Below are 18,736 nucleotides of genomic sequence, written 5' to 3' on the forward strand. Positions count from 1 at the left end.
TGAAGTTACCTTACAGTCTTGCCCCTCCCTTAACCCCGCAACCCTCTTACCGGAGACTGAGGAAAAGGAACATGATTGTTTAGAGATCATAGATGCCCAATACTCTAGCCATCCGGATTTAAAAGATATACCCCTCCTAAATGCAGATCATGAGTGGTATACTGATGGTAGCAGCACTGTGATAAATGGGCAAAGGAGGGTGGGCTATGCTATCGTAACCCTCCATGACACTGTGGAAGCCAAGGGTTTGTCCACTGGGACCTCTGCCCAGCTGGCTGAACTAGTCGCCCTCACCCGTGCGCTTGAACTGTCAAAAGGAAAGCAGGTCAATGTTTTTACCGATTCAAAATATGCCTTTGGAGTGCTACATGCTCATGCTGGCTTATGGAAGCAAAGGGGAATGCTGACAGCTCAAGGCTCCCCAGTCAAGTACGGGCCCCAAATCCTCCAGCTCCTAGAAGCCGTACAACTCCCCTTGGAAGTGGCAGTGTTACACTGTCAAGCCCATCAAAGGGAAGATCAAGATGTGACCGGGGTAATGCTCGGGCAGATAGAGAGGCTAAGCATGCTGCCACCTTGATATCCCCTCAGACTGAGAATGCCCATATGCATGCCCTTATCCCATCTGTGGGGAAGCTTCCAACCCCCCAGTATTCTGGAGAGGAGAGACAGCTAACCGACAAACTCGGTCTCCAGGAAAAGGAGGGATGGCTCCATTCCCCGGAAGGGAAGGTCCTTCTACCGAAGGGCCTGATTCAGCCAGTGTTACAAAAATTACATCAAACCACTCATGCTGGCAGGGAAGCACTTATCCAACTGATGGGAAAATACTTAATAACTTCTGGACTCCAACCCCTGGCTACCCAGGTACAGGCGGACTGGTTAGTCTGTCAAAAGAATAACCCCCGACCAGGACATCCAGGGCCACCCGCTGCTCTGGAACCCACTCCAGGCCCCGGGCGGGTGTGGCAAATAGATTTTACTGAGTTTCCTTGGACCCAGGGGTACAAATATCTCCTTGTCTTAGTGGATCGATTCAGCGGATGGCCAGAAGCCTTCCCATGCCGCGATTGCACTGCCAGGACGGTGCCCCTTAAGTTTGTTAAGGAGGTCATTCCTCGCTTCGGACTTCCCTAGTGGATGGAATCTGACAATGGGACACATTTCACATCAAAGATTGTCCAAAGCATCTCAAATGCCTTGAAGATCCCCTGGAAACTCCATATGCCCTGGAGACTACAAGCCAGCGGTGTAGTAGAGCATACCAATCAGACCCTTAAACGACATCTTTCAAAAGTGTGCCAGGAAGCCTCCCTGCGATGGCCTGATGCCTTACCCCTTGTCCTGCTCTGCATCCGCGCTTTCCCAAAGGGTAGATTAGGGCTTAGTCCCTTTGATGTTTGGGAGGGTATGGCCTAAGAATGGCACACCCGTTCTGTCAGGGGAGTGGGAGCTGGGTAATGACATTTTGTCTCAGTATATGTGTTCCCTGTCTGCTGTTCTCTTGTCTCTTCACAGGTATACTAAAGACTCCCAGCCTCTTCCCTTGGACTCTCCCGTCCACTCCTTGCAGCCCGGCGACTCTGTGCTTGTTCTCACCTGGAAAGACGAGCCTCTCCAAGAAAAGTGGAAAGGACCCTACATCTTTCTGCTGATCTCCCATATGGCGGCAAAGGTCGAGGAACACAAGAACTGGATCCATCACTCGCGTCTGAAGGCAGTACCCACCCCTTCATCAGCAGAGCAATGGACCGTCCACCCCACTGACTCCTCATCTAGTGACGATCTCGGGCTAAAGTTACTGTTGAAGAGACACAAACAACGGGCACCTTAACACCAAAATGGGCCCACTCAAAAACTGGAAATCCTGGACCGGGAGGACCCCGGTAATAATTAATCGTGTAACCCTGTTATTTTCTATGCTGTTATTTCTAAACTGTGCATATCAGGAACATAATTCCTTTGTTTTACTTGCACACCATGTTGCTACTTTAACAAACCAAACTGACTGCTGGGTGTGTGCCCCGACTCCACTTTCCCCCGAAACAGGAGTGCCCCTTGTCATGCTGCCCTTAACCCTAGCAGAATTAGCCGCCACCAAAGAGCAGGAAAGTAGAAACCGAACGGACTCACCGTTCTGGGATAAGATCTCTTTGCAGCAAGCTACCTACCAGGATCAGGAGTATTCAGTTGCAGTGCTCACTGAGGGAGTGTTTTGTTTTACCCGAAACCAATCTGATCACTATGGGCGTCCTGTGGGAAGGAGCTCCTGTGTTATTACACAGTGGGCCAATGGATATTGGATAAAAACTGAGACGGGAGGTCAACAGTGTGGATGTAATGGTTCCTCCCCTTTTGGGGAAACTCTTACAAATGATCCTTCCACAAAAAGAGGGTCAGGAAATATAAATTGCCGTTCAGTTAATATTTCCACTATAGCAGGCCAATGGTGGGTTTGCAGCAGTCCTTATGGTGAGTGCAATTTGAACGGCACAATTAGGAATACCCCCCTTGTACCCACTCGGGAGGATGGGAAGCCCCCCTGGGCGCATATGAATTGTTTGGAAAAGCGGCCTTAAATATCCCAAGAATCCCTCTAAGAAACAGTCCTCACTGGGCCCTACACGGCCACTATTTTGTATATGGCCGAAAGGCTTACAAGGTATTGCCAGCCAATTGGACAGGTAGCTGTTATATAGCTTATGGAGTTCCTCATCTTTCAATAACCACCACACTGCCCAAAGGAAAGATTAGGAATACCCGAGATACCTCTGTTGAGTCACGAGAAGAGACCCTGCAGCGACTCAATGTGGCCTTGGAGGGCAATGCTAAGAATCCCCTCACAACTGAAAAGCTTACAGGGTGCTCCATACTGGGAATTGTGCCACTGATTACCGGGCCAGCCATAGCATGCATAGGCCGCTATATTGTAAGGCTTCAAATGGTGTTTGAAAAAGTAGCCTTAGAATTAGAGGACTCGATTCATGATCTAGGGTCAGCAGTAGTAACATTAAATAAGGAGGTACAGCAGCTCAGAACGTATTCCCTCCAAAACAGGCTGGCCTTGGACTACCTTTTGGCATCCCAAGGGGGTGTTTGTGCCCTTGTCGGGTCCCGATGTTGTATATATGTGAATGACAGCAGTTATGAGATTTATGATAAGGTGGTACAGGCTGAGGCCCATGCCCGAGCCGGAGCACAGGCTGCTTACACTGCCCCCGAGGGTGATTGGTTGACAAACCCCAGCCTGAAAACAAGGTATGCATCTTGGCTTGGTGGTTTATTTAGTCTGTTGTTGAAAAGTTTTCTTCCTGTCTTAATCGTACTAATGGTGTTATGTTGTGCAATATCATGTGTCAGAGCCCTTGTGAAAAACATGGTAATGCATTCCCTTCAGGGCTACCACAAAGTGCTTATGCAAAGTCCCCTTATAAAAAGATAAGAGCCCAAGTGAGAAAACTCAGAGACAAGGCTGTTGAGTATTCTCAAAGGAGGGAGTTGTTGGGGACACCGGGCATGGCCACTAGGTAACTCAAGGGGATGGAAGACTACGAGTGTCGATGAAGCCCCCTCGCTCTAGGCCCAGATGGCCCCCCTCCTTCCCTTTTCTGCCTGGAGATACTCACAGCCTTCATGCTGAGAAATTTGCAACAGTGTATTGCAGGCACAGACTGGCTGGAGCAAGATTAGGTCAAGCAGGACAGGAATGTTAGATAGTGATGAACAAACAACTCCATATATGGGGGAATAGATGATAAAAGGAAAAAGGGGAACTGGCTGGTATACCGGATTGGCTATAGGGATACTTAGGACAGCTTGCTATTGGATAAGCATGCTAAAGAATGAATGTATAAAATATGTGTAACTGCTTGCACTGGTGTTCAGGATTTGAGATTTTTGTCTCCCTGTACTGCTTGAAGCTTCAAATAAACTTTTCTACTTCTCCACCCCGTTGTGATTACTGGGCGATGCACACCGGGCAACGAATCCAGCTGTTGCCTGCCTCGGGCATTTTGTGCCAGCAACAGGGCTATTCCACAGTGCATAGAAGGCCTTGGGGTTTGATTCAGGCCCATTGCTAACGTAAAGGATTTTACAAAATCTTACTAAAATCTAATAAGAAATTTATATTTTTTTATTATCAAAAGCCTTCTCACTCTAGTTTGAATTCAGGAAAGCACATAAATACATGCCTAAATCCCTCCCTCTTTAGCCCAGCAGTTAAACACATAGTTAAGATCTATGCTGAAGAGGGATGCTTTCTTGAATCAGGGTCTCTAAGAGCATACATACTTAGGGACAAATCCTGCTTGCTCTACCCTTGCACACAGACCCACTGAACTCAATGGACTATGCATGTGAATAAGTTGTGCAGGATTTGGCCTTTATCTTTCATGAAAAATCACTGGAATCAGATTGATTTCTGTAAATTCACAGAGATACAGACTCCACAAAAAATTCATGTCTTTACAAACATGCCTAGCAATCTTGGCTGCCAGCATGATTTTCCCTGCTCAACTAACCTATACAGTCTGGAATTACCTTGAAAAAACCCCAGAGGTTAAACATTGCACAGTGATTAAAGCAGGCTGCTCATGAACTAAACTGAAATTAATTAAACATAAAGAAAACAACTGAAGTGTGGACAGTGAATGCAATGTGACTGTCGAGCACCAAAAAGAATCACGATGTTCCTAACTCCATATTTACACTTTTATCCAGTCAGGTATAGAAACCAACTGCTGTTCAGGCAATAAGAAAACAGATGGCAAGCACCAGTGAAAATGAAAATGCAAAATGACGCACGACTCGGGAGTCAAAACTGCAGCTATGTATGGATTCACCAGTATTCACTGCATAGGTTCCTTAAGCAACCTGCTTCAAACTTGCAGAACATCAAAAGCCAGATGGGTCTTACTGAATGACCCACAGGCAAGAAGCCAGGATTCCAGTCTGCTGTAGAAATAGACTTGGACTTGATTTGAGTCTTCTCAGCTCTGACAGGCTGGAATCTGGCAGAATTCCCAAATCCAAAATAATATGGCATTCAATTGTGACTTCACTTTTATTTTCTTTTTTTTTAAAGTCATACTTTCTCATTAGCTTTAACACATACTTTCCCTTAATCCAGCCCACTACCCATTGCCAGTCTTGCCCCCCTGCTCTTTGCAAAAGGTATCTAATAATATATTAAACAGAAATCTTCTAAGAAAGACACAATAAAACATTAAGAAATAATTTGTAAAGTGATAGCTTACAAGGCTAAAAGGGGTCATTGTGAGCCTAGCCTTCTACATAATACAGGCCATCACTTTATTTTGCAATATGTATATTTTGGTTATTCTTTAACATGTACAAAGGTCTGATCCTGGTGAACAAAATCTGGGAAATGTAAATTTAGTCTTTAGACATGCACCATTTTGAAATTTCTATAGATTAAAAAATTCTACAATGATATGTATATGAATGTATTGCTAGGTAAATCAATCTCCTATCAGTCTCCGTAAATCATTCTTGGCTGGGGAACTGGGTTTAAAACCAGAAGAAAGCCTAGACTATTACATCAAAGTTTAAATCAGCTGCATTATAATTATCATGCTGATACTGCAATGAAACACTGGGTGTTGGCTCCTCAGGGTTGCCAAAAAAAGAAAGACAGAGGTCCTTTGCTTCTCACTTATATCTAAAATATATATAATCACAACATCAATGCAGAGACCTATGAATAACGCAACTGATAGAAAAAAAGAGAATGTTCTCTTATGCCAAATAAAACTACATACTTTCAACAATGCTAGAAAATAAAAACTTGGACTATGATCCAGATAAACTGAAAGAAAACAACCCTGAAATCCTAAAATATAAAAAAAAGGTGCTATATAGCAGAAGGTTGCTCCCTTAAAACCCCATCTATCTCCCATTGAAGTAACTGGGAGTCTTTCCACTGAACTTTATTCGGAGCTGGACTGGGCCTTAAACATGTCTGTCTTCTTGAAAACGAAGTAATAAAATGGACAAGGTCAAGATTTGCCTAAATGAATACCTAAATTTGAAAATAAGATCATGTATCTAGGAACCTAAATATAAATATAGAAGCCTAACTTTAATTACCCATTTTTGAGAATTTTGGCCCAAGACTCTCTCATCAAGTCTTGTAGTCACAGATTTAGTTAAAGACATTGAATACAGTGAAGTATTTGGGGGCCTGATCCTGAATGACTGGAATCAAAGGGTATTTTGCCATTGACTTCAGTGGAAGATGGAGCAGGATCTTCTTGAGACAGAATTAATATGCAAAGGCTGTGGTACTGGAATACAGTTCCATGTATTCTAAATGGTGCTGGGAACCTCTATCCATTCACAGAATTTGTACACATACCTTACACTCTCCATTTTGAAAATCTACTTAGTCATGTCCTGGAGAATGGAAACAACAAACCAAACAGTGCTCTTATACTGAAATTTATTTTCATAGTTTGTTTAGAGAAATGGACTGAGGGCAGTGGGGCTTGTTTTCTTGCTTATGAGTTTCTCCTACTATTTATTTTCTTTTGGAATCAGAGAACGCAACCACCAACTGCAAGGTCCTGTTTGCAGGACTACTTGCAGATCTTTGTAAGAACATCTTTAAATTAATGTATACAAATGAAGAGTATTTTAAGAGAATACGGCCTGCTGATTATTCTCAACAGGAATAACATAAATAGGCATACCTGACTTTTGCTGCATGGGAAACATAACATAAATGATCACTTACTCTTTCCTATGCCTCGCCAAATGTACATAGCATTATCTAGTACATTTCTGCAATGTGACATGACAGGTAGGTTCGAAAGCTAAATGTTGGATAATGGTTAGCAAACAAAGGACATCGGGTTTTGCATTATTTCTTTAATCACTTTAACCCTTGTTCTAACAGAAAGCATAAGGCCAGAGTAATTCAGCTTCCTCTTTTGTCATTTGCCTGCCATAAATATGCACCAGTCTGCATTTCAAAAGCTGAAGGAGGCTGCAAGCTTGCTGGACATTTATCATGCTCTGTTCCCTGTTAACAAGCAAATACTTTAGTTGAATGGCCCATTAGCAATCATTGTCAAATTCAGAATGCAAGGTGCTTGGATGTGACCAGCCTGTAAATTAGAGGAGGATGCCCCCGTACTTTGCAAAATTTCAGCAAATGAAATGGATCTTTTTATATAGATTTCTAAAGATTAAACTGGAACAGAAGAAATGTTTTGAGTGCTTCAAATTCTATATATTACACAAATCTGCTCAATCCCCCTCTATGTGGTGGTGTATGTGCATATAAATATAAATACTTGTTAAACCATATTAGCTTCAGCAGCATATCTATTTTGGTTTTGGACTCTGGTTTTCTGTCGGAAATGTGTTAGACCTATCAGCTAGGCCAAAAACTGCAAATTTGAAAATGCAATTTTCAGAATTCCCCGTATCACAGAGAGTGCAGAAACCTAGAAAGTGACAAAGCCACTGCCAGCAAACAGCACTGAGTTCCATTTTCTCAAACTCACACAAGGCCCACTTAATCAAAAGAGACAATAGTTATGGTATCAGTTTTTTTTCCTGTGTCTAGACTCTCGTTTTTTTCCCCTTGCACACAAATGAACAGGCAATAAAGCAAATATTCCTTTCTGGACTGCACCTGTAGTTTGCAGCACAACAAATAACCTAACAGGCTGGTCTATGGCCTTTTTCTGTTTTTCAGATGTTTATAATGGTAAACACAATGCGAAAACAAAAGTCTTATGCTATTTACAAGGCTGTTTGGGACAAGAGGCAATGAAGGACCAGTGGAGCAGCAACAAGCAAAATCTTTTCTTACTTTTACAGCTACACAGCACTTAAAATAAATGACAACAAAAAGAGCCAAATTCTTTGCTGTCCTAACTCCACTGCAGTCAATAGAGTTAGGCCAACAGAGAATTTAGCCCAATGATTTTAAATTGCAGGGGGCCTATCTCATTCAACTGTGGATTTGAGATTGCCTTTCAGGAGTAAATACCACCTGGACTAAGCCACATCAACTTGGCTATCACTAGCTTTATTAACTAACTTGAATTAAAGCTGGATTTTTTTCTTTTATATGTTTGCAGGGTGGGAAACACAAAAATTGTACAAGAATCATCTCGCTAAGGGAAAAGGACAATGTGGAATGTTTACCTTTGCTTCTCCCATGGAGTGTGAGATTGAGACCACAGTCTGAAAGATGGCTGAAATCAAAAGGTCTCTGTTTTCTTTTCAGATAACCCCAGTCTTACCTATCGCCTCTGCTCTCTATTCCTTGCCAGCAGGTCGCTGCCTGAAGCCCAAATAGATTAAGGAAACAAACTCAAAGTGCTGCTAATCCTACAGAATGGCTGCTGCTGCTAGGCCAGGAGTTAAAAAGGAAAATCTTCCACATCCTAACAATTGCAGTGATCTGAAGTTTTAATCAGTCCAAATCTTAATAAAAAGCAGTAAATGAAATCTACCTTTACCATATTATACACTACCAATGAGCAAGAACTGAGCAGCTTTTCTTTACTGCTTTAACCATCCCAAGCCACAAGTAGGCCTTTCATACTTTCTAATCCTGGCCTCCAAGTTTTGTGCAGTTCTCACATAATACCTTACAGCCCGGAGCAAGTCCCTTAGTTTCTAACACCCCTTTCAGAGACGTGTCATTTCTAACATCAAGCTAATCTATATGTTGCCATGGCATCACCTTTTATCTGCTTTTACATCTTATGAACTGCATGGATTTACCACATTATTTTTATCTGAAAGACAGAAAATGGTGGTTTTATTGCCATACAATCAGATTACTGCTGCTAGTTTCTCTATGCCTTTTTACCATACTTCAATCAAAAGGGATCAGTTTCTTTATACTCTGCCCTTGATTTACATTACATCTGTAAAGACCTAGTCTGAGTTGTAATCCCCTTATTAACTATGACCAGGGTTGATTTGCCTAAAAATAAAAGCAAATTGTGTCAGACCTTTTCACTTTGTTTTTGATTCGGAACTACAAAATGGATTACTAAAGAAATCTTCAGAGTTCACACGGCTGGTATAGTACTGAATTTAAAATGAGAATTAAACAAGTTAAACATGGGAGCCGTGTCAACGGTTTACATTTTCCATCATGGGAGAAGGGCTGAATTGCGTATGTCTTTGTATTCTCTGGCTTTAAAGAGACAATGAAGCCACAGGAGTTTTTCCAAGCTGTTCTAACACTGTCCATTTGCCATCCTCCCTTCCTTTGCTTTTCATATACCAAAATTATTTTTTAAAACTCCCAAAGACTTAAGTCTTGGCTAGAAGTTTATAGTTCTGTGGACCTGCGTATTTTAATTAAAATATTTTAGACAGTTGAACACTCCTACTTAAGGCTCCACAACATCGCACAAAGGGTGATCTCATAAGCAAATATATGTAGATGTATGATAACTGACCTGAAAAACAGGTTTCTTTATGTCAGGAGCCAGAGAAGGCAGAGATTAGACACACATGAATAACATTTTAATCACTATTTTTCTCAGAAAGATTGCTTCTCATTTGCAATAAACAATTTTGAGTAGTAAGGTTGCTTGATACATTAAGATTAGATCCCTAAAAAAAAAAAAAAAAGTTGATTATGGCTGCTATGCAGGTACCTGAATGGCCTATTTTTGCCAATACTCCCTGTAGTCATCTTGGTATTTCAAGTAATTTCCCATTACAGGAATGTTTTGTGAGCATGAGATATACCCTATGTGCCATACTAAAGTAATGTGAGCTCATTACAATAAAATATGGGAGAAAAAAAGGGTGAAAAAAAAAAGAAAAATGTAATGATTTCAGCTTGACTTTCAGTCACTGCCTATCTAAAGACAATTACTGCACTAACCAAAGTGCTTTGCCTTAGTAAGGTTTACAGATAAGAGGCTTTAAGATAATTATTATAAATAATATAGCATTTATACTTCAACTGATCCTGTGTACAAAGGGCTGCCAAAAATCACTGAGTCAAAAATTCAGTCTTCGGATTGTTCGAGGTTTATGTTGCTAATTCACCTGAGCTAGGAGTTGGCCCTAGGTGTCCGAAATATCTAATGGGACAGAGGACACTGTACAGCGCTCTCTGCACTAGCATGCCAAGTGACAACAGCTATGTTTTGGGTAAGATTTAGAAGCATGTGTTTAAATCATTTTAACCTTCAGCTCCTGTTTCTTCAACTTGAAGCTGTAATTGTTAAGGTTAAAGAGCGCAGTCCCACGGCACAGGGATTCCCAAATAAATTCTTGTCTAGAAACAGGAGACCAAACATGTTGTGAGATATCGTTTTAGCAAGCTCTTTGTGCTTCGGTTGGCTCAGTTATCCTCTGAAACAAGGACTGTCCATTACCTACAGTTTATCATCCTGACAAAATGTGAGGAATGTGGATGTGAAAGCACTAACAATTCCACCCCTGGTGCTTTGTCCTTTTTTCTCTCTATATTAAAACCGACAAGATTAACCCAAATGCAAACTGCAGAGCATAGTTCAAGGGGCTATTCAATCAGTAGTGAATGTGCATTTGTTTACCTACAAAAATAAGAATTTCAGATACAATGAGAGGCAGAGTGGTTTATATGCTCTTGACTAGACTGTTTAAACAGGACCATCAATTGTAGTTTATTTTATCAATCTCTGACACATTGGTATTTATTCAAAGGCTGATTATGGCATATTCCACATTCATCAAGTTATCACAGATATTATTTAGCTATCATTTGTTTTCCTTAAGACAATCAGTATCAAAAATACAGCTTTTTATGGAGAGGCTTCATTGTGTTATGAAAGAAAAATGCTTTGTTAACAGGCCTACCGCATACAGCGGTAGCCTCAGACACCAGAAACACCGTTCTTGATAAGTGGATCTCTCTAATGTTTGACTAAAATCCAAAAAAATACATTCTGCGATGTAGTCCAAAGGCAGTGTTGTGCACTGTGAGATACAATTGAAGTAATACACGCAATCTATGTATCTCATTTCTCTAGGTGGAAACATGGTATATGGGGAAAATATCTCTAGGTACATGGGGAAAATATTCCCTGATTGAAAAGTGTCAAATAACAGGAGTTATGTTTTCATAATCATTTGTCATTATATTCTAAAGATCATGGCTTAATGTCTGAGAGTCTGCAAATGTCACTATGATGACACCAAGTTGAACCATTTCCCCCCAAAATGTAATGTCATAGACAATAGATTATTACTTCCCTTTTACTATCTTTTTTTGAATTACATTTGAAGATTTAGTCAAGGCAATGAAAGTGGATCTATAAAGAGAGAACTGTAATGGGGGTGGGGGCCTTGATCTTATGTTCAAAGGAGGTCAGACTAGATGATCAGAATGGTCCCTTCTGACCTTAGTATCTATGAATCTCTGTCCCAATCACCTGCTAGAAATGATGACCTCTAAAACTAAACACAAAACAAATTTAGTGTATGCTTCCCTCAGTCTACATTTATTATTCCATCCTCTATATTAAACTGACTAATAAATTCCCATTGTATTTAATTGCTGCCCTGTACAGAAGATTTATGTACTGAAACTTTCAACAGAAATATACATGCAACTTCCATAAATAAATTAGTTGTAACACCAAAGCTGGTAATTATTTATTACAGACATAGAAAGCATCTGTAATATTGCACCGTCCTCAGATCCTCCTGGCAGCAGCAGAAGGAAATTTTCTAATTTCTCAACCTAGTGTTGAGCTTGGATCCTGTGAAAGAACGACCTTTTCTATGGAGAAATTATTCAGTACCCTTCAGGCAAACCATTGTGACAAGAATTAGAAAGAAATCCTGCTCCTGAAAAGTGGAGCAATCACACCAACAGCAATATCGCTAATGCATTTGTAAGCTTCCTCAAACTACAGGCCTCCAAGTGCCCTATAAATCACTAGGCCCAGCCACTGAAAGAGACTAATTTTAATAGTGTACTTCTTCACCGTGGTGATTAAACTTCAATGAATCACTCAAGAAAACTCAATTACCTCAACGGGCAAAACCTATTTTTTTTTTAAGTGTAAATTTAAGTTGAAAAAGTAATTAGGTAGCATCATTAGAACTGCCATTAATAATGTTCAAACCTTTTTGAAATCAAATACCTTTTAGAATTAGCAAAATTGAAACTTTATTTTTATTTGCTATGATAGGCATTGAACCTTGTACTATAGTAGGGATTAAATTTGATTATTTAGGCATCAATGAAATGAAAATATCTAATTCAAGCTGTCAGTGTAAGCAAAAAAGTGAAGGTAGGCCAGGACTGGAAGAATGGCATGGAGGAAGGTCCCGTGCACAGACTGTTCCGTTTTGGAAGAGTGACCTCTACAGGAACAAACTGATCACTGGACTGTGAATACGGGGAGGGGGGCAGGGTGGGGGGTGCTCTGGTTCCTCTGCCATTGTACTAAATCTCTCTCCACAGTCACTGCAGGCCTGATAATGCAATGCAACCTGGTCTTGCCACCAATCTGTTATTTCAGGAATTCTGATGACATTTTAAAAAAGTGTCTTGTTTGTCTTATTCACAGATTTGGTGTTTAATCTTTTCTAGGTCAGAGAAAGGATTTAACTAGATAGCATCATATAAATGCAGGTCCATAGATCTAGTTTAAACTGTGGCTCTGTTAACTGGCTTTTCATCTCATATGGTACATGTGATCATTTGTCATGTAAAACTAGAAAAAACAGCGTTTGAAATGTTGCAGTTCATGATAATCATTTTCCACATTTTAATGAAAAACTACTTTGTCCTTTTAAATTTTCCTGTAAAAACTTTACAAAAGACCTTAACACACTCATAAATCTTTCCATTCTTGAAAAAAGTCAGGAGACATTTACAGTATAATAAATTATCTTCTAAAAGCGGTGGAAGATAAATGCTGAAGTTAGGATGTGATTTCTTAATAAATATTATCAGCTCCCAGATCTAATCCAAACTTGTGTCATCTGAGTCAGACTCTGGGTTTTGCTACCAATACACAGTTAGTTCCCTGATTCAGGAAATACTCCACTCTTCTTCTCTGGGCACTTTCCAATATGTCTTGTTCATCTAAGGGCACTTTTACAGATATTCACTAAATGGAGTAAATGGGAAATCCTGAATTCAGTTAATACACAAAGTCAGTATGCTGAAATTTACATTAGCAATCTTTTATGTGTCTGGTTTGTTTTTAAACACATTTAATTAATATTATACATTAAATAATATTTTTGGCATAAAACTTTCTAAACTCATTATCAAACTATCCTTCAAACTGTGCTAAAGAAAATCTTTCCATATCACAAAGCTTTTGACAGGTTTCAAAGTTTATCAAAGCCAACTTCAAATAAATGCATCAGTGGCATAAATAAAACAGGTTGGAACAATACATGTTTTAAAGCAAGAAAGGCTCTCTTTCCATCATTTTATAGCTTTTTCTTCGCCAGGATTTCTTATGCAAATAACATCCTTATTTCCAAAAGGAACAATCTCAATACACCTAAGCAAGAGACTTTCAAAGAACAGGACTATATTTTAAGATTGTGCCTTAATAATTAAATCTTGGAACACATATACTTTCTGCCTGCTCTGACTAGGGACATGAAAATGCTCTCTGATGGACAATACTCAGTACATTACTCACAAGCATGTGCCTTGCTATCATCAAGTCCACTGGCCAAATTTAGCCCTGCTGTCAGCCAGTGCAACTTCACTGAAGGCAATGGGCTGAATTTGGCCCTGCATCTCCACATGAAGAAGTTGAGCAGTAGTTCTCAGAGTGCATAAAGCAGCGCTGCTCTAGGGGAAGTGGGACCAATCTGCACTCCCTGCTTTGCTGGAGGTGAGGAGCTACAAGGGTGGGCAACGAGCCCCGCTGGCTCTGGCCTTGGCCCTGCTGGGGATCAGTATGATAAGGCTCATCTGCCCAGAGGCTCTGTACTCACTCGTGCCCTCTCCCACTGCTGAGAGAATAGTGCCCGGCAGGAATCCAACCGTTCTTACAACTCCTGTAGCCCCCAGGGGGCCCAGTCAGATTTGGCGTTAGGCGCTGTGCAACTGCAAACTCATCTGAAGCCATGGCCCCTGTCCCCATCGAGTATGCAGTCTAAAGGGGAAATCCGCTGGCCCCATTAAAGTCAAGAGCAAAACTCCCAGGAATAGCAATAGCCTTCGTTCTAGGGAGCCGCCCTCACTCTTCTGTCACCCTTGTCTCCTCCTGCCCCAGAGCCCTGGCAGGATCCTGGCACTTCTTGCTCAGGCAAAACGCCCGCTGCCTTCCAAGTCATAAAGCACCGCCTCTCCCTGGGAGCGGCCCCGGCCAGGCACTGCGGGAGCTGGCCCCCCGGCTGTGTCTCTATTTGTCCCGCAGAGAAACAGCAGCTGGACACGGTCCACCGTGACACCCGCCCCGGTGAGAGAGACGCGCCGCGCAAATCCACCCCACCACCGCCGGGGTATTTAATGGGCGGCACGATCCTGAAGTGCCCTGGGGCGTCGGAGAGTTTCTAACCCCGAGCCGCGGGAGGGCGCAGGGCGAGGGATCGCCTCGGCAGCCACGGAAGGTGGGCAAGGATCCCGTTGCCCGTGCCCTGCCTGGACTGGGCTCCGCATGTGGTGCCCGGCTAATCACAGCCAGTCCCCCAGCGGCAGCACCTCGCCCCTCGGGCTGAGAGAGCAGGCGCCGCCGGGAGCTCAGCCCCCCCGGGAGCCGACAGCGCCGAGCTCTCCACCGACTCTCCACGTCGGCCTCGCGGGCTGCCGGTGCCATTAAAACTAAGTCGGACCCCGAGGGAGGGGGAGGGACGAAGCAGAAGGAGGCAAACTTACTTGGGATTGGAGGAATTCCAATAGATCGGGTCTAAAACTATCGATCTGGCCATTGCAGTTCTGCATAAAACCATCAAAACTCCCCAGCGGTGCTTCCAAAGGGAGGAGTCTCCCCTCCTCACAGCCATGGTCGAGAGCTGCTCCAAGTCCCTTGCCCAAACCTCGCCAACTGCGGCGTGCGACTGCCCCGTAGCTGCTCAGCGGGGCGGGTGGACGCTCGCTCCCCCCCCCCCCCCCACGAGACAGACTGGCCAGAAACAAACCAACAACGAGACGAGCGACGAAGCCCTCGCTGAGAACTGCGAGCAGCGTTACTGAGTCATCTGTGCCCCGGGCATGTCGCAAATTCTCCTGCGAGGTAAGACTCCAGCCACCTCCGAAGTAACGACGCCGCCACCAGTGCAAACGCCTCAGTCCTCCCTGCTCTTCGGGGGCTCCCGGCTGGCTTGCAGGACGCCACTCAAACTGCCAACTCCGCTTTGGATCCAGTGCGCCAGCCACGGGCACGGCGCCTGGGGATGGCGTAAAAGAAAAACCGAGCCGAAGTGGAGATGGGGGCGATTAAAGGGGAGACGGGCCGGAGGATCCCCCTGGGTCTCTGGTTGCGCTCCCTGGTCCCCGCCGCGCGCAATCCGTGCGGCCACCGGCCCGGGCTGTGCAGGGACGGCGAAGGGAAGCGTCGCTCTATAAATCCACTTCGAGTATCAGCTCCCGGGGCCCCTGGAAGGCGCATCCGCAGGGTTCCGCGTCCATTCCCGGCGCGGGGGTGCTGTCCCCGGGGTGTGCAGAGATGGGGGGGGGCCCCCCCCTCGGACTCCTCGCGTCAAAATCTCCCCTCTTCTCGCTTCTTCCGCTCGAGATCTGCGGTGCCGGGTGGCGAGCGGGCAGCCCCGGGGAGCGAGAGGCAGGCGCCCCTGGGCTTGGAGTGCCCAGGCTGCTGCTGCTGCTGCTGCTGCTGCTGAGTAGGCGGCTTGTGCGCGTGTGAGACAGAGAGAGGCAGGGGAGAAAGAGGCGGACGAGCTGCAGCCTTTCCCTCCCCTGCTCCTTCAGGCTCCAAGTCGCTGCTGCTGCTGCTGCTGCTGCTGCTGCTGCTGCTGCCGCCGCCGCCGCCGCCGCCGCCGCCGCTTGGAGTCTTCACTGAACCGCTCCTAGCGTGCTGCCATAGCAATATAAACTCAGCCCATCCTCCCCTTCAGCCCGCGCTCATAGGGCTCCGGAGGAGCGGAGGCTCTGGTTGGATGTCGCGTGTGTCACTTACACACCTCAGCCCTCGACAGTCTGCCTTCGGGTGGGGCCTTGTGTGTGACAGGTGATCCCCTGATATTAGCCTACCTTGCTTGTCACCATGGAAGGTTTTCCTCCTTTCCCCCCCCCCTGCTGCTGGTGATGGCTTATCTTAAGTGATCACTCTCCTTACAGTGTGTATGATAAACCCATTGTTTCATGTTCTCTGTGTGTGTGTATATAAATCTCTCCTCTGTTTTTTCCACCAAATGCATCCGATGAAGTGAGCTGTAGCTCACGAAAGCTTATGCTCTAATAAATTTGTTAGTCTCTAAGGTGCCACAAGTACTCCTTTTCTTTTTAGGTGATCCCCTGGAAACACGATAATCTAATCTTACTGTTAATAACATGAACAATAATTTAAAAAAAAAAAACACACCATCGCTACGGTCATGATCCGAATAATACAATGCAGGATGAGACTCCAACCACGGGTAAACACCTTTCCATCCGATTTTAGCGTTAACTAGAGCAATTCAAAAAAAAAACAAAAAACCCAAAACCTTTTACACATCTTGTCATAAAGGCTCAAGTAATGTTTGTGGCTGCGAGGTACTGCCAATGTTATGCATGGGATAAAAAAAGGATCAAAGTGAAGTTTATCCCTCTCTGCATCCAACCTGTACTAGCGAAGTAATTATATTTCCCTGTTTGCAGGTCGTGCTTCCTGACTTTAATTACGTCTCACTGGGAGAATCGCTATTATGTAACTTCACGACAAGTTTATCATATGAAGCCACATATAATGTATACTTTAATAATAGAGATCATGAGATAAAGCTCTCCGACCTACCGGACCCTTCCCCCCACATTTTTGTATTTTCAGTCAGTATTTTTCTCTCCATCTTGTCACGTTGACTCTGGCTGTCAGCATTTCCCACGGGGTCTCTTAATTACAGTTTTCAAAGTTTATTTTGTTACAAAACAATTAGCCACGGACAGTCCTAAATAAACAGGATTTGGAAATGCAAAGCCACTTCAAAGAGATGTGGAGCCTGAATTTGCAACAGATAATTAGAGACTCTCAACTCGGGTGTGAATTTTCTCGCCCTTCCCTGTCTATCACTCAGTGCCACTTCCTTCACGTCTACATATTTGTTAGGATGAGGGTTGTTCGGTCAATACTCCTCTCCAGATCCTGAGAATCAAAACAGCACCGAGCAACTTTTTGCAACGAAGCAAGAAATGGCAAATTAGAGTCAACACTGGTTGTCTCCTTGGGGTCAGACTCTCCCAAAGCTCCCTTTACACAGGGCTCAAAAAGAACAAATCCGATCGAAAGCGGAAAGTGGAAAGAGGCATAAAAAGTAAAAACGGAGTAGGTGGCTGGGGAAGCCTTCGAGAGCGAGCGTCTGCGCTCTGATCATTTCTCGCAGCCCTGGAGAGAGAATCGGAACTTGCAGGTCTCAGACGCCCTTGTACATTTCCACAGAGCCACAGCGCCCACTAGCGGCCATTTGGTCACGGCTTCACTATGAAGCCAAAGGAGTCCACAGGGGTCTAATCCCGTTCCTGTGACTCCTTTCCTTTTCTCCCTAAAACCTACATCTATTTCTCCCCCGAATATAATAACAATACTAATGCGGCGCATCTGTTAGGAATTATTTTTGGAGTGGAGGTTTGGCGGAGGACTAGCAGTTCAGAATGATGGTGATCCCAAGACTAAATAATAATTATAAGTAAATCATGCACGGTTTTTAAAAATTATGTAGGTTGCTAAATCTCTTGAAATAGGAGTTGTATCCCCCAAAATCGACAAAGTAAATAAAAGTCAGATCCCCTGTGAACTACGCTGTTCTTTTCCTCTCTTGAAACATAATAATTTCCCCCACCGTTTAATTAAATGGCATAAATAGGTGAACGAGCCAATTCTGACTAATTTTATTCCACAAGAAAATATTTTTTTAAAATCAGTATAGTTCATTCTGTTTGCACTGAAATAGGAAAAAGATCTTATAAAGAAAACCAGCTGCTATTTTAATTTGATTCCTTTATTCTTTTTGGACAAAGTGGCTACGATTCCACTTTTTACCAAATTTGTGATTTAGGCTTCACAGACATGTCTGGCACAGATCACTTAAGCCGTTAACAACACAAGGAGAAGGAGAAGGAGGTTAAAGGCGCTTTTGGTGCCTCGTGGGTTGTGTGAATTGCATATGGTAGTTCTCTAATGAAATCGACAACTCAAAGAAGAGGGAAAATCAGTTTGTCTTTCACACAAAACATCCAATATATCTTAAGTATGCTATTAATTAAATTTAACCTGCACTGTTGTCAGAATTGCAGATTCGGCGCCGCAATTAGGTAGAAAAGGATCCGAGTCCCAGGATGACAAATTTATTAGAGCATAAGCTTTCGTGAGCTACAGCTCACTTCATTAGCTCAGGAAAGCTTATGCTCTAATAAATTTGTTAGTCTCTAAGGTGCCACAGGTACTCCTTTTCTTTTTGCGAATACAGACTAACACGGCTGCTACTCTGAGTCCCAGGATGGGATCCGATTCCTAACACACAAGTGGGAGACAGAGTTTCTGTGTTATTCAGATGGAGGGGCAGCAACCAAAAAGCAACCCTCGTCAGTCGGGGTGTGTGTCTGGGGGGG

At 43.5% G+C, this 18,736-nt stretch overlaps 1 protein-coding gene across 1 annotated transcript in view; it reads right to left on the minus strand.

Annotated features, from left to right (window-relative positions):
- The window catches only part of EFNB2 (ephrin B2), a 55,291-nt gene extending 39,240 nt beyond the window's left edge, over positions 1-16,051 (minus strand). The window contains exon 1 of the mRNA XM_038377706.2: positions 14,852-16,051. Coding sequence (XP_038233634.1) covers positions 14,852-14,979 — 128 coding nt within the window. The 5' untranslated portion in view covers positions 14,980-16,051. The remainder of the gene's footprint in view (positions 1-14,851) is intronic.
- Between the last annotated feature and the right edge of the window lie 2,685 nt (positions 16,052-18,736).

This window comes from Dermochelys coriacea, chromosome 1 (assembly GCF_009764565.3).
Source record: "Dermochelys coriacea isolate rDerCor1 chromosome 1, rDerCor1.pri.v4, whole genome shotgun sequence".
Lineage (NCBI taxonomy): Eukaryota > Metazoa > Chordata > Testudines > Dermochelyidae > Dermochelys > Dermochelys coriacea.